Source organism: Martes martes (genome assembly GCF_963455335.1).
Source record: "Martes martes genome assembly, chromosome: 6".
NCBI classification, from domain to species: domain Eukaryota; kingdom Metazoa; phylum Chordata; class Mammalia; order Carnivora; family Mustelidae; genus Martes; species Martes martes.
Genome location: NC_137893.1, coordinates 63,389,799 through 63,415,771, shown reverse-complemented (window position 1 = coordinate 63,415,771; position 25,973 = coordinate 63,389,799). Strand labels below are relative to the sequence as shown.

Genomic DNA, 25,973 nt, shown 5'->3' with positions numbered 1-25,973 from the left:
TATTCTTAGCCCTTGCCTGGTACATTTTCCATCTCAGCCTGAAGACTAGTTACTCTATTACAGCCAGAGGGCCCCACAGATGACAGGGTCCCAAGCAGCCAGCTAGTTGCTCAGGGTTTCTGGGCTTTTCCACGGGGAGGAAGTCAAAGGATATGTGACAGTGTATGTGTCAGAATTTTAAATTAACTTCTCACATTAGAAGTAGAAATAATTTTGTTATTTATGTAAAATGAAACTTTCTAACTAAGCCATTTAGCATTTTGAGTCAGTTTCTTTATATAAGATGGTTTCTTAACACTTTTCTTGGTATTTTTATTTAGTTCATTCTGCCTTGAGTTATGAAAAAGCTATTCTGTTCATATACTGAGAAGTGATGGAGAGACATGGAAGATGGGGGCAAGATGTCGCCAAAAAGAGGAGCAGTAAAGAACCCAGCCCTTACTAGTCATTTTATGGCATCTGGTATTTACCCTTAGGACTGAATTCACATCTTATCTTTTTGCCTTGTTAGCAAAACCTTTTTTTCCGCCTGTGTCTTCCCAGGAAAAACCTTTGCCCTGCTCTCGTCGTGATCCTGGGGAATCCGATCCATGATAAAAGCATCACCTCCGCTCACAGCAGCAGCGCTGGCCCGGGCATCGAGTCAGACTCTGCGTCTCCGGGAGTTTCTGACCACGGCCGGGGGTCGGGCTGCTCATCCACCGCGCCAGCCCTCAGTGGGCCTGTGGCTCGGACCATTTATTACATCGCAGCCGAGCTGGTCCGGCTGGTGGGGTCAGTGGACTCCATGAAGCCCGTGCTCCAGTCCCTCTATCACCGTGTGCTGCTTTATCCCCCACCCCAGCACCGGGTGGAAGCCATCAAAATAATGAAAGAGGTAGGGAGGCATGAAGAAGGCCACCATGCCTGCCAGGGGGCAGTATCTGAACACAGTGGCTTGCCTACAGGAAGCACTCAGAACGCGTTTGCTGATCACCTGCTAACACTTACTTGCTACTGCATGGTATCCAGTAATCTTTAGGCTGTATCTTTAGGGCTGGGGTGTGGGTGCATGTGTTGGGAGCCTGAGTGAGGAGGGGTTGATCGGTGCTCACTGATGCAAAGTCATTGATAATTGAAGCTGCAGGCATCTGACTGGGCCGCAGGTATTGTTTGTGCAGATATCGGTGTTTATTCCCTTTGGCTAACATTGGATTTCAAACTGATTTTATGCTCAGGTTGTACATTACCCAAAAAAAAAAAAAAAAAATTTACTAATCCCTGACTGGTAAAAGGAATCCCTTTGCCCCATTCCTTCTTAGGGCTCATATCCCAAACATCATGACAAGGTAAACTTGTCCAGCTTATAATAGAGATCCCATCTTTCATCATTTTGAGGAGGTTCTTCAAATAAGAATTTCTCTGCTTTCTTGTAAATAACCAGAAAGAAAAGTGATCGGCATTTTTGTACTTGTGAACTTGTTCATTGCCTTTGTTTTTCGTACCTATTCCCAAACAACAACAAACCCAGAGTAACAAAATTCCTTTGTTGATGATTCATTTATTTTAAGTAATATTTTCTACTCATCAGTTTCTCAAAAGCTTAATTTAAAATGCCTCTTGGTGTTGTTTTAATAAGATTTGACTGTAATGAGCAATGGAAAGTTCTAACTCAACATTTCTAGAAAAGAAGGAGTGATCCAGATTCCATTGTTCTTTAAGAAAATCTATGAGCACATCATAATATTTTTTTTCTTACCTTCTATATGCCCAGCGCTTCACATATATTATCTTTAGTATTCTTAACAGCTCTTTGATGTTTTATATCAACTTTTAACTGTGAAGAATGGTATTTCTTTCCCCCATCACAGCCTCAGGCAATGAGAACAAAAGGGATCAGCTTTAATACCGGGCTACTCCTAGGTTGGTGAACCCAATACGGCTTTGGAGGCAAGTGATACTAGACTAGTTTGTTACCACCCAGACAGCAGTGGCCCTCCCTTGGGGACCTGGCCCTACCCTTGTTGAGTGTATAACTGGGGACACAAGATGGGCTTGGTCTGAATAAGCAGATCTTCAAGGGGAAGAAAGAGGCAGGGACTGGCTACACATGCTCAATTCCTTCTAAATCCACCAGTCAGATGAGACTCCCCCTCCATCAGAAGAAAGGGAGAGAAAGGAAAGAGGTCCAGAATTTTATTCCACTGGATATTCCTTCTTGTAGAGCTATAGTGCCAGGAAAAGGAATTTTCCCTCCCCCAAAGAAACTAAGATCCCAAGGGGTCAGATGATTTGCCCAAGGTCACAGAGAAAGAGGAAGGGTGTATACCCTGGTCCATCTGGCCTGAAACCCATCATCTTTTTCTGCAACACACTTATTACTACACTTCGATATTGCAATGCAGATGATTCTGGGAGTCCCTTCCCATGCTGTCTCACCTACCCCTGCATGAGACTGAGTTGAAGAGTCAGGGTTTGGATCCTGTCTCTGCCAATCCCCAGCAAGGTTGTAGCAGCTAAATCATTTAATCCTGAACTCACAATTTTTTATCTTTACATAGTAGTAATATTCCAAAGGCTCGAAATGCAATAATGTTGGTATAAATACTCTGTTAGTATAAAGTGCTAGATAACTATTTGGCATGCTTATTGCTATCCTAAGGAAAAGAAGAAATATGTGGAGGCTGAAAATAGCTGGTCCTCATGACCTCCTGCCAAGAGTAGTATACCAGTTCTCGCTCAGCTCCTTGTCTGCCGCCTGCCTGTTTTTTTCCCTTTGTCTTTCTGAATTTAGGCTCATAAATCACCACTGTTAAGTTTTTTTCAGGCTCTAATGGCTCCTGTTGAGTCTCTCAGCAAGACTGAATTACTGTGCCCAGTTTCCAGATCCTTCTCTCATCATTCTCATTTCCCATCATTTCCCAGGTTCACCCCCCTTCCATCTGACTGACCCTGCTCTGTCCCGCTCCCACTTTCCTGCCTCTATTCAGACTCCCCTCCCTTCTCCCCAGGGCCCATGCCCCGTAGCAGGGTCCAGAAGTGATTCCACTGTGCTAGGTGTAGCTGGCACTACATGTTTGTTTATTTACAAACCCTCTTAGGAAGAGAATACCATGCCCGATTTCCAAATGGGGAAGCTGAGGCCCCATGAGAAGTTACTTGCCCAAAGTCCTTATGAGTAGCCAGGCTACCAGGTGAACCCAGACATTTTAAGGACAGCTGCCTCTGCTGTCAAAATCCTCCTCCTTTACAGTTCTGTTTCCTTAAACCACGCAATTAATTTTATGTCCCATCCCACTGATGTTTCCCAAACTTCCTGTCTCTTCAAGTATGTGTGTGTACACGTTACTCTAATGTGTGCCCTGCCCACCCTCTTATCTAACACTGTAGAGTGCTTGCCTCAGCATAAGTGCTCAGGGAATTGTGGCTGAATGACAGATGGACCTGAGGACAGAATATCCACAAAGAGGGTGTTTTGAGAACAGCAGAAACCTTTCTTTCCCACCCAGATGTGACTGGTCCTGGGCTTGTGGCTGCCCACGGCAGATGCACTTGCTGCCTGAATGCTAAGTAAATACATCACATTACAGGGCACATAGGTGTCTAAGTGTATTTTCAATAAGCATTTATTGACCACTGCACAGGAAATTTGGCGTGTTTTCCCCTTTCTCATCGATTTGTCTAGCTCCCCCTGAGATGATTTTACATGAGTATCATGGCCAGGCCATGCTGCTCCATGGAGCACAGCTGACCGATGACCGATGGGGGCCGGGTTACTCCACTCACTATGACAACCAATCACCTGGGAAGCTTGGTAACTTGGAAACCAAAATGTGCCATCTGTGCACACAAGGAAAACCACTGGGCACCCAGGATGTTTGTTCAACCTTTTGGAGTTTGAGCACTTGGTGTGTTATTTCCCTGTTGTCTGTGTGACTTGTCACCCCGCCATACACGCTGTGTGCCTATTAATCAAAGACAGGACATTTTGTTCTTCAAATGACAATTTTCTTTTCTGTTTCTGCTTTCCCAAAAAAGGAACAGTAATCAAAAGTTCACCTTGCTTCTTTTCCTCTTTCCCTGGTTTGGCTTCAGAAGGAGTTCCTTATTTTTTTTTTTTTTAAGATTTTATTTATTTATCTGAGAGGGGGAGAGAGTGAGAGAGCACACACATGAGCAGGGGGAGGGAGAAGCAGACTCCCCGCTGAGCAGAGAGCCCAACACAGGGCTCCATCCCAGGACCCTGGGATCATGACCTGAGCCAAAGGTGGATGCTTAACCAACTGAGCCATACAGGTGCCCAGGAGTTCCCTAATCTTTATCAGACTGTGACACCCCAGGCTCTGACAGCACACCCCTCCCTCCCACTGGAGGAAGCTCAGATTCTGCGTGCCCTGCCTTTCTTCAAGTGGTTGTTGAGGGTTTTTTTTTTTTTTTTAAGATTTTATTTATTTATTTGTCGGAGAGAGTGAGCACAGGCAGACAGAGAGGCAGGCAGAGGCAGAGGGAGAAGCAGGCTCCCTGCTGAGCAAGGAGCCCGATATGGGACTCCATCCCAGGACCCTGGGATCATGACCTGAGCCGAAGGCAGCTGCTTAACCAACTGAGCCACCCAGGCGTCCGGCGTTGAGGGTTCTTTAGAAGCGTGATTGCTCAACATCCTTTCCTTCCAGATTTGGAAACAACTGAGAAATAAACCCAAAATCAATGTGGGGATTCAAATATGTCATCTAACTTATTACTGGTAAGGTTAGATTCGAGAATGTAATGAGATTCCAAGAGAAAGTGAGATTCCCCACAGCTGTCCCTCTGAAATGCACCTTCCTTTCTAGCCTGAGAGGGGGCAGCTGGAGGCTCTTAGGCCTGACCCCTTCCCTTGGATGCAGGGCAGGCTGGTGGTTAGAGAGAGGGTGGGGGGAAGGAGAGGGGTGAGGAGAGCAAGGGCAGGAGAGAGAGGAAAAGAGGGAGAGGGAGGGGAAAGGAAAGAGAGGAGAAAGGGAAACTTGACTCTTTCAATGTCAAAAAAAAAAAAATGTGGAGAGAAAAGTTGAAGCTTCATTGCTATACCTCTAAGAGAGACAGTCCCAATTTCTGGGTACAAAGGAAATGTGGAAGGAGAGAGGGAAAGAAGAGTGCCCCTGAAGATATAACTTTTTCTAGTTAATATACATTTTCCTGTGACTATAAATTACTTTGAAAATAATGGGCTTAGTGATAGGAGGTCTGTTCCAATACACTTAACCCAATCTTTTCCTGAATTAATTAGCTTCAAACTGAAATTCTCTGCAAAGATTTCTGCCACATGGAAATAAAAACTAGTAAGAACTGAACAGTTATGAAAATGCTATACATGAAAACTTGTAGGATGTAGCCAAAGCTGTACATAGGAGGGTATTCATAGCTTAAAATGATTGTATTTTAAAAATTGGAAACCTAAAATTAATATTCTAATATTCCAAGTTAGGTAGCTGGGAAAAGAGCAGATTGAGTTCAAAGAAAGTAGAAAGGAAAAATAAGGATGAAAGCAGAAAGGAATGTGATAAAAAGAAAATAGAGTGGATCAATAAAGTGAAAAGTACCAGGACTCTGAAAAGACTAAGGAAGTTGAAAAACTCTTGATAAACACAATTAAAGAATTCCAGAATAAGTAAAAACAAGTGGAAATAAGAATGAAAACACGCATGTAACTCAAGTATTATAAACATTAAAACATTAAAGAAGGTATTAAGGCCACTGAGACCAGTAAATTTGAAAACTTAGATAAAATAGATAAATCCCTGGGAAATAATACAACCTTTAATAGTTTGGATCAAGAAGAAATTGAGAATCTACATAGTTCTAGAATCTTTAAAGAAATTGAATCAGTATATAAAAATATTTCCATTAAAAAAAAAAAACCTGACCTCCCCATATAACTTTAAAAACTAGTTATACTGGGGTGCCTGAGTGGCTCAGTCATCCACCTTAAAGTATTTCAGAACAGCCGTTTCTCTTAGTTTATTCTTCTTGGGAGCAGTGTAGGACTTACTCTTCCTTCCTTCTTCTTAGCCCCACCACGAAGTCTCAACACAAGATGAAGAGTGGGCTCCTTTTGCATGCTGTAGTTGGACAAAGTACATCCATCTTCCGGTTGCTTGCCAGCAAAAATCAGTCTCTGCTCATCATGAGGAATTCCTTCCTTATCCTGAATCTTGGCTTTTACACTGTCTACTGTAGCTGAGGGTTCAGCCTTAAGGGTTTTCACAAAACTTTACATCTTCGTGTTAGTTCCATGGCAGATGGTGGGTTAGAAGGGCATTTTATTATTTTTGATGCTTTGTAAATATGATTGTTTTTTTCATTTCTCTTTCTGATAGTTTATTTGTAGATAGAAAGACAACAGATTTTTGTATGTTGATTTTGTGTCCTGCAACTTCACTGAATTCAGTTGTTAGTTCTAACAGTTTTTTATAGAGTCTGTAGGGTTTTCTATATATAATATCATGCCATCTGTGAATAGTGACAGTTTTACATCTTCCTTTCCAATTTGGATCCCTTTTATTTCTTTTCTTGCCTGATTGCTGTAGCTTGGACTGACAATACTATATTGAATAAAAGTGGCGAGACTGACATCCTTGTCTTGTGCCTGATCTTAGAGGAAAAGCTTTCAGCTTTTTACTATTGAATATCATGCTAGCTGTGAGTTTATAATATGTGGGCTTTATTATATTGAGGTATGTTCCCTATATGTTCACCTTTTTGAGAATTCTTGTCCTAAGTGGTTGTGGAATTTTGTCAAAATATTTTTTCTGCATCTATTAAAATGATCTATTTTTTTCCTTCGTTTTGTTAATGTTGTGTATCAGTCCACTAATTTGTGCACATTGAGCCATCTTTGCATCCCTGGAATAAATACCAGTTGTTTATGGTGTATGATCCTTTTAATATGTCGTTAAATTTAGTTTGATCACATTTCATTGAAGATTTTTGCATCTATGTTCATCAGGGATATTGGCCTGTAATTTTCTTTTCTTGTGGTATCCTTGCCAGGTTTTGGTGTCAAGGTAATGCTAGCCTTACAAAATGAGTTTGGGACAGTTCCCTCCTTTTCTATTTTTTGAGAAGGATTGATACTAATTCTTCTTTGATCATTTGGTAGAATTCACTGGTGAAACCATCTGGTCCTGGACTTTTGTTAGTTGGGAGGTTTTTTTTCTATGTTAAAAAATAATTTTAATATATGAATTTAATTTTTTTATTATGTTCAGTTAGCCAGCATATAGTACATCGTAAGTTTTTTTTGTAACGTTCAATGATTCATCAGTTGCGTATAACACCCAGTGCACATCCAGTTGGGAGGCTTTTGATTACCAATTCGATCTCCGTACTGGTTATTGGTCAGTTCGGATATTCTTTTTCATCATGATTTAGTCTTCATAAGTTGAATACGTCTAGGACTGTATTAATTTCTTCTGGGTTGTCCAGCTTGTTGGCATATATCCTTTATAGGAGTCTCTTAAGACCTTTTGTATTTCTGTGGTATCAGTTTTAACATCTCTTTCATTTCTGATTTTATTTACTTAAATCTAATGTGGTGTTTGTTTGTTTTTTGGATTTTTTTGCGAGTCTAGTCAGCAGTGTGTCCATTTTATCTTTCCCAAGAACCAACTCTTAGTTTCATTGATCTTTTCTATTATTTCTTAGTCTCTGTTTATTTCTGCTGTAATCTTTCTTATTTACTTCTACTAAGTTTAGGCTTCACTTTTTCTTTTTCCAGTTCCTTAAAGTATAACGTTATTGTCTTCACGTAATTAATTTCTATTTTCATGCCAGTGTGGTTAGAAAAGATGCTTGCTATGATTTCAGTTATCTTAAATTTAAGACTTGTTTTGTGCCCTAACTTATGATCTACCCCAGGGAATGTTCCATGTATACTTGATCAGTCCTGTTTTTGAAGCTAACCAGCTTTGATAGCAAAATGAGACAAAGAGAGTACAGAGAAGTTAAATTATAGGCTATTCTCAGTAAAGAACGTCGATGCAAGTGTTTTATGATTCTGTGCTATAAAATTTTTTGAAACAATCCCTTAGAGAATTTGCTTTGTCTAAGCCAGTCCTGAATTAGGGAGCAGGGAACCTGTGTATTCCATGACAAGAGGAATACTAGATCAGTTTTATTAAGATTTGTAGTTCCAAGTAGTTGTGTTTTTCCTTAGAGTAAAATACATGCTTACTTGAGCTCACAATTTAAAACCTTGTGCTTTTTTATGGTATTCACTACACTTATTTCCCCCACCCTCCTTTTCCTTAAAGCTACTTGGGAGCCCACAGCGTCTCTGTGACTTGGCAGGACCCAGCTCCACTGAACCAGAATCTAGAAAAAGATCAATTTCAAAAAGAAAGTCTCATCTGGATCTTCTCAAACTGTATGCTACATTTCCCTTTTCCATCTATTATTGCTTGGCAAGGACTGTTTCTCTGAATACATTTGACCTTGTTTTAAAATCCCTGAAATTTTTATGAATCTGCATTATGTGGAATTTTATTGTTTAATAATGTTCCCACAAGCCATATGAGAAATCTTATTTCAATGTATTATGATCATGTGCTTTCCATATTTTCATATTGGCTTAAAGCAAACCCAGTATGCAAAGTGAAACGTACAACAATTATTCATTGGGGTTATTTTAGGCAAAAACTTTTTGAAACACAGTACTATAAGGTTCCTTTAGCCCTCCCCTAGAAAACTGAATATTATCTGATTTGTAATAGTTGTACTCACGTGCATCTGTTCAGGAACATGTTTGTTTTATAGAGGATGTCCTCATTATTGGATAGCCATTGTGAAAAACTGAACATAATACAAAAGTGAGATTATTCAATGCCTGTCCTCTGTCCTTGTGGAGATTATAAAGTCCATCTGGAATTTTTGTGCGTATCCAAATAAACCAGCCAACTGAGAGAGAATGTGATTCAAGGTGGGCCACTCTACCTGGAGGTTTTCCTCTGTGGGTCCGAGCATGTTAGTTTCATTTTCTCCTTGGCGCAAACCATTTAATTCCATGCAGATCAGAGGATCTCTCTTGAATACTGTACTGTTCACCAGGTTCACATTTCTTGTTCCTTTTGGAGCATTCTCCCATGTTTCTGATGCTGTTTTCTTCTTTGGACACTCAGCATCATGGATGGCATGACGGAAGCGTGCATCAAGGGCGGCATCGAAGCGTGCTATGCTGCCGTGTCCTGTGTCTGCACCTTGCTCGGGGCCTTGGACGAGCTGAGCCAGGGCAAGGGCTTGAGCGAAGGCCAGGTCCAGCTGCTGCTGCTGCGTCTGGAGGAGCTGAAGGACGGCGCCGAGTGGAGCCGGGACTCCATGGAGATCAACGAGGCCGACTTCCGCTGGCAGCGGCGCGTCCTGTCCTCGGAGCACACGTCGTGGGAGCTGGGGAATGAGAGGAGCCCCGACATCAGCATCAGCGTGACCACCGACACGGGCCAGACCACGCTGGAGGGCGAGTTGGGCCAGACGACGCCCGAGGAGCACGCGGACCACCACAAGAGCAGCCTCAAGTCGCCCGCCGTGCCTGAGAGCAAGGAGATGCTGAGCAAGGTGCCCGAGGCCGAAGCTGTGGACCAACCAGACGTGGTGCAGAGAAGCCACACGGTTGCTTTCCCCGACATAACTAACTTCCTGTCGGTGGACTGCAGGATGAGGTCCTACGGCTCCAGGTACAGCGAGAGCAATTTCAGCGTGGACGACCAAGACCTTTCGCGGACCGAATTCGATTCCTGTGATCAGTACTCGATGGCGGCAGAGAAGGACTCGGGGAGGTCGGACGTGTCGGACATCGGATCGGACAACGGCTCGCTGGCGGACGAAGAGCAGACCCCTCGGGACTGCCTGGGCCACCGGTCCCTGCGCACCGCCGCTCTGTCCCTGAAACTGTTGAAGAACCAGGAGGCGGACCAGCACAGCGCCAGGCTGTTCCTGCAGTCCCTGGAAAGCGTCCTTCCCCGCCTGCTGGCTCTGCCCAGCGTGGAAGAGGTGGACTCGGCCCTCCAGAACTTCGCCTCTACCTTCTGCTCAGGTTCGTAAACGGGGCTTGGCTCTCGAGTCAGGAAGGGTGTTCAGGGCATTTTGCTGAAATGGGAAATTACCGTCTGGCCTGTAGTTCGAAGTGCTCAGAACATCTTAATCACGCCTCTGCTTTCTTATATTTGAAGAGAACAAAGGACTGTAAGACCTATTGGTGCTGGCTGGAATTGTAGGCAGCTGATGGCTGGGATACTCTGAGGTTGATAGAGCTTGCTACCTTCTAGAAAGTTGCCGCTGACTGAAACAAAATGACAATCTCTGGCCCTCAAAACCTTGAGTTCTTGGTGTGCTTCTACACCTCCGTGTCTAAAGCCACCCACTTTGGGTATATCAGTATGTCAACTATTTTATTTTATTTATTTTTTTAAAAGATTTTATTTATTTATTTGGGAGAGAGGGAGATCACAAGTAGGCAGAGAGGCAGGCAGAGAGAGAGGAGGAAGCAGGCTCCCTGCTGAGCAGAGAGCCTGATGCGGGGCTCGATCCCAGGAGTCTGGGATCATGACCTGAGCTCAAGGCAGAGGCTTTAACCCACTGAGCCACCCAGGTGCTCCAGTATGTCAACTATTTTAAATGAGGGTTTGAATCAGCTGTAGGCTGACTCCCCCGAACTTGCAGTGTGGGATATCCCAGCATCTGATCATCGTGGGGGGCTTTCTGGTGGCCAGTCCCCAGCCAGCTGCCCACCCAGAGTCACCTCCTTAGAACAAAAGGCGTTCCTGGTGCTCTTATCACTTGGGCATTTACAAGGGTTTTAGGACTCAGGATGAGGTCAAAGACAAATACTAGAACAAGAGATCCTTCTAGAGTTCATATCACTCAGAAAATTGTAAGGATTTTAGGAGCTCTATGCCAGGAAATGGGTGGAGACTAATTATCTCACAGGACTACAGAAAGAAAGATGGATGCAAACATTTATGGCAACCTAGGAGTGCCTTACTCCTAGGTAATCACCTGTGCCTTCCCCTGACACTCAAGGGTTTCTTGACCACAACCCACTGAGCTGGTTGGAACTTGCTGGACTTGTGCTCACAGAGAAAGGACTAATCCTAAAAATGAACACTGCATTGTTAAAACTCAGGATCACCATTTGCTCTTCCACCTCTAAGGCTTGGGCATGTTTCTGTCATTGCACTTACCACATCTATCAAGTTATTTGTGATGCATCCACCTTCCCCTCTGTCCTTTGAACTCCTTACATGCTCCAACCGTGTCTAACCCATATTCAGTCTTCCAACAAAAGAGCATATCACACACACATACAAAAAAAAAATCCTAGCCCATTTACTGGATCTTGGTAGAGCTCACTGCTGTAACTGTTAAGAGGTAGCTTAATAAGTATCTTTAAGAAACTGACCAGATTGTCCTTTGTCAAAAGGACACAAAAAAGACACTTTAACTCAGGTATATTTAAGGAAGGACATTTTTTAATATGAGAATGATCTAAAGTTGTAAGTACCAGCAGAGATAAAGAACTTTCAGTCCTGGACTAATACTCCTGGACTTCTCAACCTATCCAGAGATTGGAAAGAAACATATAATTTCTCAGCTTTCCTAACTGTACTATGATTCTTTTCAAGACATAAAAATTCCTATTTTTAAGGCTACCCAATATTTTTTTTTCTTGATACTTGTCCTTTTGGAATTAAATACAAAAATAAAGTTAGGATATTCGATTTGTGTGAAGGAACACACACCCATCTGCAAAATTCATGTTTCATTGAGATACTAAGATAATATGTAAATACTCTTCCTAAAAATTTATTTCTCCCTAATATCTTTTATGCTACTATCATTAAATTTGTTATTGTTTTATTGAACATTCTAGTATGTTTTGTGTGTCTGTTTCCTCCTCTCTCTCCCTGTCTCTCTCTCTCTCTCTCTCTCTCTCTCTCTGTCACACACACACACACACACACACACACACACACACACACACAGTGACACTTCATCAGTCAGCATTTATAGAGAAGCTTCACTGTGCTCTGATGAGGGGCCTCAAGATATACATGATATACATGACTTATTCTCAACAAATATGTATTGACTGTAGATTCATAAGCTTGTTCTTTGGTCCCTTAACCTGTGGAATATGGCATGGGTTGAAGAAGTGAGTCATGAGTAAAGCCTGAACTGGAAGGAATGTTCACTTCCCTTTGGAGGGGGTTTGGTAGAACCTCTGAGGCTGTGCTCCTTCTCAGCTGGTAATATTCATGGGGGAGAGGAGCTCAGCAGGTGCTCTGACCAGCCTCCCTGGTGCCAAAGCAGGCAGGCTGGGGAACATCAGTGATCCCAAGGAACAGCCGTATATCAGACTGTAGCACTGCCACTGGTTATGATAATGATGGCCTTGAATCATTAACAAATGGAAAAATTATATTTAGGTCTTGTTTTTAAAATTAAAATAATCTTGGGGCACATGGGTGGCTCAGTCAGTTAAGTGTCCAACTCTTGATTTGACTCAGGTCATGATCTCAGGGTTGTGAGATCGAGTCCCACATCAGGCTCTGCACCAGGCGTGGAGTCACCTTAAGATTCTCTTTCTCCCTCACCCTCTCCCCCGCCCCCAGATACATACTATTATAAAATGAAGCTAATCCATATAAAACAACTCAGCTGCAGAAATTTCAGCCTTTACCTAGGTAAGATCTGACGTTCAGATTACTTCATATTTATCAACAACATCCCTAAGTAATTCCAGATAAGTAAGTTGTTCTGGTGTAAAGACTGACCCTCAAAGGCCCTGCTTCATTTCCTACAAGATTTAGGAAACAGTATCTTAGCGAAGTCTTTTGTAAAATTTGAAGCTAAAGCAAATCTTACCAGCTGTGTTTTTGTACCTTTCAAATCGATACTTATTTACAGTACATGCTGAACAGAGCTTGGGTAAATTTTTTCACTCAGTTTTTCCAGAATGTGGCTCCATGGATGTTGCAAACTGCTCAAATTTTAGAGGTCAGTAAAATGTCCCATCAGACCCAATATGTTGTGACGCTGATTTTTATATGTAGGAATCAATACATTGAAAATAGACTTCAAAGTCTTTTGGTTGTTTCCAAATATACTTTTTAGTAATTGTCTATAACCAAGTTAGTCATTTGTCTTTTTAGTTCTAATGAACGCCACAGTTATTTTTACCAGTTAGGAGTTGATCTGTCTTTACAAATTACAGACCCATCACGCTGTGGTCTGCTACCAATAAGGTCAGTCTTCTCAGTCACAGCTGTGGTTTGATGGATCATACTGACCATTGCTAGGGGTCGCCCAAAGCTGCTAGATGTTGGCCTGGGTCCACTTCGGCCCTGCCGATCCCCGCCCACCACCGCCAGCATCACCTCCAAGATGAAAGACTAGTAAAAGAGAAACACCTGTACCCTGTAAGGACAAGAGAGAAGGCAGATGGCCTTTGTTTATCCAAGACAACATTTAAAAGATAACAACAGGAAATGATGAGAGAGTCTCCCTGAGTGACAACCCAGGTATTTTGCTCATTAAATAATGAGCAATTTACTTCAATGTCAAAAGCTTTAAACCTTATTTTGTCAAAAGCTCCCATTGAGCATTTGCCCCTGACTTGTTATCAGGGTCTGCTCTGCGGGCTGAGACCAGATTCGCTCAGTGTTTCTCAGGGACCCCTGTCCTCAGACAACTAACATCCAGTTGAAATGAGCCCCTTAATTCCACATGATTCAAGGGAGGCCCTCCTTTGAAAGCAATGAAAGGTTTTTACGGTGGAGGAGTTTGAAAACATCCAAACGCAATGGGTTTTATAGAGACGGGAGTAGACGTGAGCTGTGACAACTGCAGAAATTCCTCCCTCATCCTGCGTAGAACAGAGTGGCATCTGTGTGAAGTGGCTCCTCCCGGATGAAGAAGCAAGAGCCGGCCTCACACAGCAATGAGTAGAGGGGTGCGGGCACTTACGTGGCCTTGGGATCGCTGTTCCTTAGATTCGGGTTGTTCCGTTATGATCTTGAGATTCACTGTGACCATATATAAGGCTTATTACAAGACATTTGACGTTTATAAAGTACCAAATTTCATAAAGGATACTATAGCAAGTATGAATCTCAGTTATGCAGGAAATATCTCTTTCTTTGAATTAAAACAAACCTGACTGCAGACCCTCTAGCCAGCCTGGGTGGCCAAACATTTGATGCTACCCCTCAGGTCCCCATCCCAGGGTAAAACCAGAAGCTGGAGCTTATATGGGATCTATCTGGACAGGGAGGCCTCTTACTTCTCACTTGGCCAAGGAGCCCCCACTGTCCACTTCACAGGCTCCCTGACGTCCTGTGATTTTGCTACCCTTCTGCCAACATGGTGCCAGGACTGCTCTGGCAAGACTGGGAGCCCCTGGGCACCATTGTATGTTCTCCTCTGAGGCCCCACCAATGCCCCCCATACTGCCAGTAGCAGGAAGCCGCAGACCTCCATCCCTGGCCCATTTGGGGGTCTTCCTTCTCTGCCTTGCTGCTTCCTCTGTCCTCTCATCGCCTTCTGGGAATAGACCACCGTGCCTGGAAGGAGCTCTGGCTTTGTGGATACGAAACCAGGAAGGCAAGTATGCTCTTGCCAGCTTCAGTTTTTGGCCCTGGGATTTGAACAGTCCAGAGTATGTCTGTGGAATACAAAAGGTTAAAATACAGAAAGAAAATCTCCAATAAATAATGTATTACCCTGCCTCTATCAGTTAGGATTCGATTTGTTTGCATTTGATAAAAAACTCAAGTGTTTAAGATGCAGTTTCTTTCCCCTAAATTACATCTGAGGTAGGCTGGGGTAGGCTGTCCAGCACTCTGTGATGACTCTCCTGTCTCCCTGCCCTACCGCTGTTAACACGGGATTCTCATCCTGGGGTTTCTTCATTTGCCAAGATGACTGCTGCTGGTGGGGAGTTGTTTGCTTGCTTTAAGAAAGGAGGAAGAGGAGTATTCTGGAAGCAGGGTTAGGGAATAAGTAGTCTAACAAAATCCTCCTCCAATACCCTGGCATTTGTGGAATATGAAATTTGGAGAATATAATAATATAAAGACAAAAAAAAACATAATTATACACCACCCAGAGATTGCCTCTGAAATGTCTTGGTGTCTTTCCTTGGAGTCATTTCTCAGCATTGATATGTATCTGCAAGGATAATAATAACTAACAGGAACATAGCTCTGCATTGATTAAGGATTTTATCTATATTAATTCATTTAATATTCATAATAACCCCATAGGGTAGATAGTATTCTTATTCTCATTTTATAGGTAAGAAAACTGAGGCACAGAGAGGTCAACTAAGTCAAACAAGGTGCACAGCTACCAAGGTGTGTACACAGTCTGGCTTCAGAGACCTGTTCCTAGTACCACGCTGTGCCTGCTGCATTGTGGGGGGGAGGCGTGGATGGAGGAGGGATGAATGGATGGGTAAATCAGAGGCTCTGTTCAAGAACACAAACCCCTCTGGAGTTGATTGGCCGTGATAAGAAAAGCAGTTGCAGACTGTAGCCCAGGAAATGTGGGACAATCTGCCAAGTCCTGAAAGACAAGTCCTGATAGAGGCCATGGAAGCCCAACATCTCACTGGCTCCTGAGAGAACCACGGAGTTCATACTAAGGGACCAGAAACTCAAGCAGATTTCTATATCAAAATGTATATCATACGTATTTCATAGCACAAATACTAGAAATAACCTAAATGCTCCAAAATAAGGGGAAAGTTAAATGATTTCTACTATGTCCACTTAGGACACTATGTAGCTGTTTAGAATTATGTTTTCAAGTGATATTTAATAGTACGGTTAATGGTCATAATGTAATTTTAAAAAGGATTCAAAATTAACTTCAAATGTTAATACTTCATGATGATATAATCACAGATTATTTTCATTTTCTTCTTTGTACCTTTTTCCAAACCCCTTAAAAATTTTTTTTCTTATGACTTCTATCAGCAGAAAATAAAACAGCTATGTTATTTAAAAATTAGAAACATAGACTTAAAGAAATATATTACCAAGTAAAATAGTGTAATCTTTTTGTTTTAACTGAAGTAGAGTTGACACACAGTGTCACAGCAATGTCAGGTATACACCATAGTGATTGGACAGGGCTAGACGTTTTCCTGTGCTCACCACAAGTGTGGCTACCGTCTGTCAGCACACAACACTATTACACTGTAATACCGGTGACCCTATTCCCTGTGCTGTGCCTTGTATTCCTGTGACTTACTCATTCCATAACTGGAAGCCTGTATCTCTCTCCCCTTTTCACCCATTTTGCTTATCCTCCAACCCTCCCCTTGGGCAACCATCAGTGTATTCTCTGTATCTACAAGTCTGTTTCTGCTTTTTGTTTTTCTGTTTGTTTGTTTGTTTTGTGTTTTAGATTCCACTTGTAAGTGAAATCATACAGTGTTTGTCTTTCTCTGTATGACTTATTTCACTTAGCATGATACCCCCTGGGTCCATCCATGTTGTCACAAATGGCAGGATCTCATTCTAACAGCTGAATAATATTCCATGATGCATATGTTTGTAAATATATATATACCACATCTTCTTTATCCATTCCTCTATGGGTGGACACTTGGGTTGTTTCCATACTTGGTTGGCTATTAAATAATGCTGCAGTAAACATAGAGGTACATATTTTTCACCCCTGTCATTTTCTTTGGGTAAATACTCAATAGTGGAATTACTAGATCATAGGATAATTCTATTTTTAATTTTTTAAGGGACTTCCATACCGTTTTCCACAGGAGCTGTACCAGCAGGGGCATGAGGGTTCCTTCTCCACATCCTCACCAACACTTGTTATTTCTTGTCTTTTTTATTCTAGCCTGTCTGACAGGCATAAGATCATCTTTCATATGGTTTGGGTTTGCATTCCCCTGATGATTAGCAACGTGCGGCATCCTTTTGTGTATCTGTTTGCCGTCTGTACGTGTTCTGTGGAAAAACATATATTCAGGTCCTCTGCCCACATTTAATCAGATTATTTGGTTTTTCAGTATTGAGTTGTGCAAGTTCTTCATCTATTTTGGATTTCCACCCCTTATTGGATATGTCATTCACAAATATCTTCTCCTGTTCAGTAGGTTGCCTTTTTGTTTATTGAAGGTTTCCTTTGCTGTGTAAAAGCTTTTTATTTTGTTGTAGACCCAACAGTTTGTGCTTTTGTTTCCCTTGCCTGAGGAGGCATACCTAGAAAAATGTTGCTAAGACCAATGTCAAAGAAATTACTGCCTATTTTTCTTCTGGGAGTTTTATGGTTTCATGTCTCACATTTTTTAGGTCCTTAATCCATTTGGAGTTAATGTAAGAAAGTGATCCCATTTTATTCGGAATCTAGCTATCTCGTTTTCCCAGCACCATTTACTGAAGAGATTGTCTTTTCCTCATTGTATATTCTTAGAGGTTCCTTTGTTGTCTATTAGTTGACTATATAAGTATGGTTTATTTCTGGGATCTCTGTTCTGTGCTGTTGATCTATATGTCTATTTATGTGCCAATAGTACGCGGTTTTGGTGAATATAACATTGTAATGTATATTGAAATCTGGGATTGTGATACCTTTCCAAAGATTGCTTTGACTATTTGGGTTTCTTTTGAAGTTCTGTGCAAATTATGGGATTCTTCTAGCTCTGTGAAAAATGCTATTGGTATTTTGATGGAGATTGCATCGAATCTGTAGATTGCTTTGGTAGCGTGGACATTTTATCAATATGAAAGCTTCCAACCCATGAGCAGAGGGTATCTTTCCATTTATTTGTGTCATCTTCAGTTTCTTTTATCAATGTTTTATAGTTTTCAGAGTACAGGTCTTTCACCTCCTTGGTTAAGTTTATTGCAGGGTATTTCATTCTCTTGGGAGCAATTACGAATGGAATTGTTTTCTTAATTTCTTTTTCTGTGACTTTGTTATTAGTATATAGAAATGCAACCGAAAATCATATACTATCGTTACAAAGGTTTAGAAAGTCAATGATGCCCAGTATTGCTGAGTAGGTACAACAGTGTTCTTATGTACCATTGGTAGGAAGAAAAATTGCTATAAACTGTTGGGAAGATATTTGGGCCATATCTGTCACGCTTTATATATGTTCTTTAGTCTACTTTAAGGAATTTATACCACAGATACCCTAGCATAAGTGTTAAAAGGCATTTCATCATTTCAGATTTTGGTAATAATTGAGACTACATAAATGTCTACCAAGAGAGCATCAGTTAAATAAATCATACTCCCACCATGCAGTGGTATATGCATAGTTATTGAAAAGAATGAGATAGATCTGTAAGTGCTAGTATCAAGAGATATCTAAGGGTACCTGAAACTGGGTGGGTCAGTCGGTTAAGCATTTGACTCTTGATTTTGGCTCAGGTTATGATCTCAGAGTCATGAGATCGAGCCCCGTGTCAGGCTCCTCAGAGAGTATGGAGCCTGCTTAAGATTCTTTCTCACTCCCTGTTCCTCCCATCACTCACACACCTCTCTCTCTAAAAAAATAAAATAAAATAAAATAAGATATCTAACGTGTATTGCTAAAAAAAAACACCAAGTCATGGTACAGTGTATGTAGTATGATCTCATTTGTGATTATATTTCCACACAATACATACAAGGAACTAAGTCTGCTGGGATGGGTATCATTGGGGCTTGGGAGAAGCAGGGACCAGTTATTCTTATTTTTATTTTTTAGTACTCTTAAGTGACATAAGTAATGTTTATTTGAAAAAAAAAACACATTATCTAAGGCATGGAGGAGATGTTTCAAGGTCACTTATGCTAATTTTATATCCAGTCTTTTACTGGTAGGCAATCAAGCAAGTGACCCAGCCTTCTGTTCCTGACAGTAAAGAACATCTTAATTATAGAGGGAGAGAATGAACTTTAGTTACAGAAAACTGGAAAAAACAAGTAGCCAGAATGCATTAAAGGTCAGATCTCCTATAGTTTGTCACTCCAAATTTATAACACTTCAATGAACCCAATCAGAGGATGAATTTAAAATAGAGTATCTGTTTGAAAGGGACATGATAGAGTACAATCTTTTAACAACATTAGAAACAAGTACAGCATGGCATTGTGCAAAAAGCCTGGAGTTTGGGCCCAAAGTACCTTTGCGATTTCTAGCTATATAACTTTAGGCAAATTACTTTAATATTTCTGAGGCACTCTCCTTACTGGGAAAATAAAGGAAGGCAATCAATATAGACTTTATATGTCAAATGAAATAAAGTATAAGAAGAGATTGGTTCTAAAAATTAGAAAGCACTTAATACATTGTAGCTATTTTGTTATTTCCATTATTAACATCACCAGTGAACTCTCTGTGGTATGGCAAGAAAATGAGTGTCTTCCTTAAGTTGATAGACTATACATCCTTTTGTTTTATTCTCAAATTTTCCAGCTCCTTGTAATGTAAGAAATTAGCCTGCTTACAGAGAGAGGAGTCAGTACCAACAGATTGCTCCTAACAGGCCTGACAAATCATTTCAGAACTCCACATACACACTAGCCCTTCTGGAACATTGTCACACCTCTGCTAGTGATTTGGGTCTCTGTGTCAGCAGACACATCAGCTGCCTTCTTCCCTTTCAGCATCTGAGTATGTGCTTGGTTTTCCAAACCATATCCAAGGTAAATAGTGGTTGGTTTTAAAACTTTAAAAGAAATTATTTCTGAAGCCTGAGATCAAAGCCATTTGCAAATGCCATTTTCCTAGTTCACAGATTCAAATATTTCTTTTATGATCCCAGATAGTTAAATACCAACAATGCTGAGATCTGCTTTCTATTTACCATAGAAGGAGACCCATCATGCGTCCTTTATCTCCTCCGGAGACTAGAACCAACCCCACCAGGACCTTAAAAGTATGGAGTGTTCCTCTGGGCCATTATGGAAGAAACACATTGCCCATGTCCTGATCAAGGATATCTTTTTTTTTTTTTTAAGATTTACTCATTTACTTTAGAGAAAGCGCTTGTGTGCAGGCACTAGAGACAAAGGGAGAGGGAGAGAGAGAATCCTCAGGCACACTCCCCACTAAATGTGAAGCCAGCACAGGCCCAATCCCAGGACGCCAAGTTCATGACCTGAGCAGAAACCAAGAGTCAGCTGCCTAACCGGCTAAGTCACCCAGGTACCCTAAGGATGACATTTTTAAATCTCGCTCTCAACCTTCCTTTTATAAATGCACCTCCACCTATGATCACAAAGTGCCCTCAACAAAATATTTCTTATAACAGCTGCAAAGTTCTTAAAGGAAAGCCAGGGAAATGCCTAACATTTGACTGAGTGAAGTGGTTTTATGGGAATAAGCTATATACTTAATGCCCACTAAGGGATATTTATGCCGTTTTCAATTTAACAAAAGTCTTGAAGATTTTTCAGCTTCAAAGCTTCTTCTGGCCCATGTTCTCTTGTTAGCATATTCACTAAGAAATCCACAGGGAGGGGCGCCTGGCTCAGTGGGTTAAAGCCTCTATCTTTGGCTCAGGTCATGATCCCAGGGTCCTGGGATCGAGCCCAGCATCAGGCTCTCTGCTCAGCAGGGAGCCTGCTTCCCTCTCTCTCTCTGTCTCTGCCTGCCTCTCTGCCTACTTGTGACCTCTGTCCATCAAATAAATAAATAAATATATCTTAAAAAAAAAAAAAAAAGAAATCCACAGGGATATAAGTAACGATTCCAGTTACAAATTTGTATTTCTAATATATTTGACTGTTAGTGTTGAAAACGCTTGCATTTTATAGAAGAGGTACCTTTGTTTTAAAGATTTTATTTATTTATTTGAGAGAGAGAGAGAGAGAGAGATCACAAGTAGGCAGAGAGGCAGGCCAAGAGAGAGGGGAAAGCAGGTGCCTCAAAGAGGTACCTTTTAGATCACAGGATAATTTTAAGCATATGAAGATCATATAGACATGTGTCATTTGCATGCATATTATTTCGGATGGTCTGTTTCAGCCACATTTCTAAACCAAGCATCAGAGTGTATGTAGGACCAGCACTGAGGCTGATGTGGGACCAGATGAAGAGAACCCAACCTGAGGAATGTTTGTCCCCCACATTCTCTGAAGTTTGAATAAGGCACTAATCCTCTCTGGCCAAACAAGCCCATCTTTAAAGCGCATCTATGACATATAGTTGTTTCTTTGTTTCTTTCAGTTAATTTGCATAAAGCACATGGAGCCCTTCAAAATGAAAAACTTTTAAGCATAAAATGATGTTTAGAAAAAATAATGAGGGAAGAACCGCAGCTATTCCTTTACATATATTTTTAAAACTCTGTTTCCTCATTTAAGAGCGTTATTGAAATAAAATTTATTGAGATACAATTCGCATACCATACAATTCACCCATTTAGAGTGTGCAGTTCAGTGGTTTTGATATATTATTTATTTTAATTGGGATAAAAAATATATAAAACTTAAAAATGTCCACTTTTCCCATTTTTACGTGTGCAATTCAATGGTACTCCCTACATCTACAATGTTGTATTACCGTCATCCTGACTTTCAGAAATTTTATTTATCATCCCAAAGAGAAAGGCTTCTCCACCAGCCCCTGGTGACTTCTCATCTACTCATAATGTCTCTGTATATTTGCCTCTTCTTGCCTGTGCCTTCTCTGCGTGGATCATACAATAGTCATCATTTTTTGCCTGGTTCATTTTACTCAGCATGTTTGCAGGGTTCATCCATGGTGAAGCATGGATCCGAACTCCGTGGTATGTGTGTACCGTACTCTGTCGATCCATTCCTCTCTGATGGACAGTCCAGTCATCTCCATAGTTTGGCGATTGTGAGTAATGCTGCAGTGAAATTGGCATACAAGGATCTGTTCAAATCTCTGCTTTTAATTCTTTGGGGCATACTGTATACCCAAAGAGCATAATTACTGGGTCATATAAGAATTCTGCTTTGTTTATTGAGGAACACTTACTTTTTTAAAAGTATGTACTAATGGGTTACTGCACTAAGCATCTTACCTGTGTTATTATGTCTAGTTCTCATAACAAACATGTTCATTCATTCTTAGCACATTTTTTTAAATTTTTAAATTTTTTTATGAAAATATAATGTATTATTAGCCCCAGAGGTAGAGGTCTGTGAAGTGCCAGGTTTACACACTTCACAGCATTTACCATAGCACACACCCTCCCCAATGTCCGTAACCCAACCACTGTCTCCCTACCACCCTCCCCCCAGCAATGTTTTTTAAGGGTCTTCTATATGCCAGGCACTTTTCTAGGTACTGGGGCTTCTGTAATGAACAAAACGAATAAAGTCCTACCCTCTCATAGATCTTACATAATAGTAGATAATAGTAGTGACAGCAGGCAATAAATAGATGTTAATACAATGCTGGGTGGCATAAATGACATCAAGGCAATGAAAACAACGCAAGGTGAGCAGGAAGAATAGCACAGCAGTGGTGGGAGCAGTGGGATGCTGTCTGAGATGGAACTGAAAGGGAAGGCCTCTGTAAAGCTGATGCTTGAGCAGAAACCTGAAAGAAGGGAGCAGCTCCTCCAGAGATCTTGAGAGATAATTCTGGGGAATGGCAAGAACAAATGCAAAGGCCCTGAGGCAGGCCCAGTCTTGGTGTGGTCTAAGGAGCAGCACAGGTCCTGGTGGCTCCGGGGCATGAGAAACAGAGAGGAGGGGAAGTCCAGGTTTTATTATTTTTTTTTTAAGATTTTATTTATTTGACAGAGATCACAAGTAGGCAGGGAGGCAGACAGAGAGAGAGAGAGAGAGAGAGGAGGAAGTAGAGCCCCTGCCTAGCAGAGAGCCCGATGAGGGAATTGATCCCAGGACCCTGAGATCATGACCTGGGCTGAAGGCAGAGGCCTAACCCACTGAGCCACCCAGGCGCCCCTCCAGGTTTTATTTTGTTGTGATGGGAAGTCATTGGAGACTTTGAACAGGAGATGGACACAGTTGAGGCTGAGACTTGGAGGGTCTGAGTGATTTTACCAAAGTAGCTTGTGAGTAGCTCATCAAGACTTGCCCAAGTCACTTCACTCCAAAGTGCATCCCCATCCCCAGCAGGCTAGGACACATATGGGACCTTCACGATGCTCCTTGCTGGCTGTAGCTGCTTTAAGTGTCCTACAGGATGCATATTCCCGTCACGAGGATTGGGTCAGGGCTCTCCATAAGCCAGCCTTGCCGGGCGCCTTGTCTGCAGCCCCAGTGGTGTCTGCACTCTGCCCCGCAGGCATGATGCACTCCCCTGGGTTCGATGGGACCGGCAGCCTCAGCCTACAGATGCTGATGAACGCGGACAGCCTGTACACGGCCGCACACTGTGCTCTGCTGCTCAACCTGAAACTCTCTCACGGCGACTACTACCGGAAGCGGCCCGCCCTGGCGCCAGGCATGATGGTGAGCCTGACGCCTCTGTGCCAACCCTCCGAGGAAAGGTGGCTGGAGAGCCGAGCACCAGTGTCCTGAGAGGAGTGGCATGGTGTGCTCTCTTCCCCACTAGCATGGCATGGGCGACGCGGGTGGGGGGCCATGGCGGGCCGAGGGGGATGCAGGGCGGTTTGCAGAGTGCGATGGGCCACACGGCTACCCATCTTGCTCCAGAGAAGCAAGGACCGAAGTGCCTGGAAGTGGCTGCCTGCCAGCAGCCCAGGAATGTCCCCCCAGTGGCACTGTTACACACACATGTGTGAGCTGCAGTCCGAAACAGGTGATCAGAACGGACCGTTCAAACATCAGAACATGGGCAGGGAATGGTCCCCTTCTCTGAAAATCAAGACCTGCTGTACCAACACTCTTCGTGGTCTTCCAGAAGGTACTCAGATCTACTCGTAACCCACAACCACAGTTCCCACTGGTCAGAAATAGAGCACCTCGTGTAAGCTGCTGAATGAGAATGATGGCGATCATCCAGTGGTCATCTCTGCCCTCATGTTGGCTCGTGAGCCTCCGTCCATCGAGCTGCATTTGTTTGCTGCATAAATTATAAATCTGCAGGGGTAGCGGGTATAAATCCAGTAGCTCTTGAGCTGCATAGACTTTTTCAGGGAACACTTTCCATCTCTGCTGCTCTTGGGGCAGTGAGACGGAGCTGCTCTGTTCATATTTCTGCACCGTCTCTAGTCCCCCCACACATCAAAGAGGGGAGAGATGAGAGGCGGCGTTCCTAATCTTTCTACGGGGTTTCTTAAAAAGCTACTGTAAGTAAAAGGAACTTCATGAAGTTTAGAACTTCCCCATCTTGGTTTCCCCTTCCCTTAACCATACCCCCACTATGCCCCCAATCAATAAGGTTTTATTTTTTCTAGAAGCCTTGATTCAGGTAGGGGACGCATGAAGGGAAGCGGCAACAGGGAAACGTGTTCATTTGTGAGGGATCCTATCTGGTTACCTTCTCATGTGATCCTCTCCATAGAAAGAGTTCATGAAGCAGGTCCAGACCAGCGGGGTGCTGATGGTTTTCTCCCAGGCCTGGATTGAGGAACTCTACCATCAGGTGCTCGACAGAAACATGCTCGGAGAAGCCGGCTACTGGGGCAGCCCAGAGGACAACAGCCTGCCCCTCATCACCATGCTGACTGGTCAGTGGCTCCTCACACAGTCCGAGACTCTTGGTGTGGAGGGGGGACAGATACTCCGAAGCCCCTTTCAGAGAAGCCAGCCTCAAAACAGCACCCACAGAGCCTTCCCGGCAACTGGTAACAGTTCCAGGGACTTGGCATGAATTCATCTCATAGGAATGTTCTGTCTGTTTCTCAGATGGGACCCTGGGGGACTCACTGTGCCCCATTAGATAAGGACTACTTAGCACCTGTGTCTGTCAGAGTAAAAAGACGGGCCTCTCTAGGGATATGAAGTACTTTCTGGGCTTAGAGCCCAGAATTATTCCTGGAAACTCCCATGTGCTAATAGATAACCCCATATCTTTTAGTGCTCCTGAATTTGCCAGAAATGTAAAATGCTTGATCTTAAACTTGGCTTCTCTTCCCTTCCTGACTATACAAGAATTTGAAATAATACCAAGAGGTTACCCAGCATCTTTGTTTTCAGTGTCCAGAGTTTGTAAATCCTGTTTATTAGAAATTTTACATGAGAGCTTAGAGAGCTCTATGGGGTGTGGTCACGAAGCAGGGGTTTTTGTTTGTTGAGAGTGTGTGTGTGTGTGTGTGTGTGTGTGAGAGAGAGAGAGAGAGAGAGAGAGTGAGAGAGAGAGAAAGCAGTCATTCATGGCTTCTCACAGCTTAGCTAGAGTGTCACGTAGACCAGGGAGTGCTCAAGACCTTGGCCATCAGTAGGCTTCATATATTATATCCAGGCTCATCTTCTGTTTGATCGGAGTTCCCAGACTGGTTTCTGATCCAAGTTATCATCTCATGGCCCCAGGTGACAGGGTATGTAGGGTACAGCCCTATGCCAGATACCTCCCCTGCCTCTGTCATGTCAGGTGTCCACACCCAGCTCAGCATGGCTCTGCACTAGGCAGGCCACATGGGCAGGATCCCAACCTGGCTGGGGCAGGACAGTCCAGGGAGGAGGCAGAATCCGTTGTCCAAAGGCAATATTATGTTACCTGCGGCCAGTTTGTGGGGGGCTCTTACAAGGGTAGCATAGTAGACCACTGACAGGTAAAAACAAAGAGGGATTTGGGCTGAGGTGCTCTTTAGGAATCAGGCAGGGAGTCAAGACACATAGTGAGGTCTGTCCACAGCAGACAGAGCCTTGATCATTGGCTGGCATTTGGAGTCTTGGTTCTAGAACTAGGATGCAACTGGGAGAAGCAACGGCAAGGTCCCTAACTGTAGGGATCAGGATCACTGGACAGGTGACCAATTTGTGTTTGACTAATCATGGTAACTTTCATATCCATTTGAAATCTAAGACTTCATAAATGTGCGAGGCATTTATTCAGGCATCCTGTAAGTAGTGTGTGGTTTCCATCTTTCTTG

General features: G+C 42.6%; 1 protein-coding gene across 1 annotated transcript in view; it reads left to right on the top strand.

Moving 5' to 3' along the window:
* Window positions 1–25,973, top strand: part of ARFGEF3 (ARFGEF family member 3) — a 171,071-nt gene that overhangs the window by 90,012 nt on the left and 55,086 nt on the right. The window contains exons 10-14 of the mRNA XM_080805657.1: window positions 544–877; window positions 8,271–8,383; window positions 9,135–10,045; window positions 23,261–23,427; window positions 24,443–24,608. Coding sequence (XP_080661783.1) covers window positions 544–877; window positions 8,271–8,383; window positions 9,135–10,045; window positions 23,261–23,427; window positions 24,443–24,608 — 1,691 coding nt within the window. The remainder of the gene's footprint in view (window positions 1–543; window positions 878–8,270; window positions 8,384–9,134; window positions 10,046–23,260; window positions 23,428–24,442; window positions 24,609–25,973) is intronic.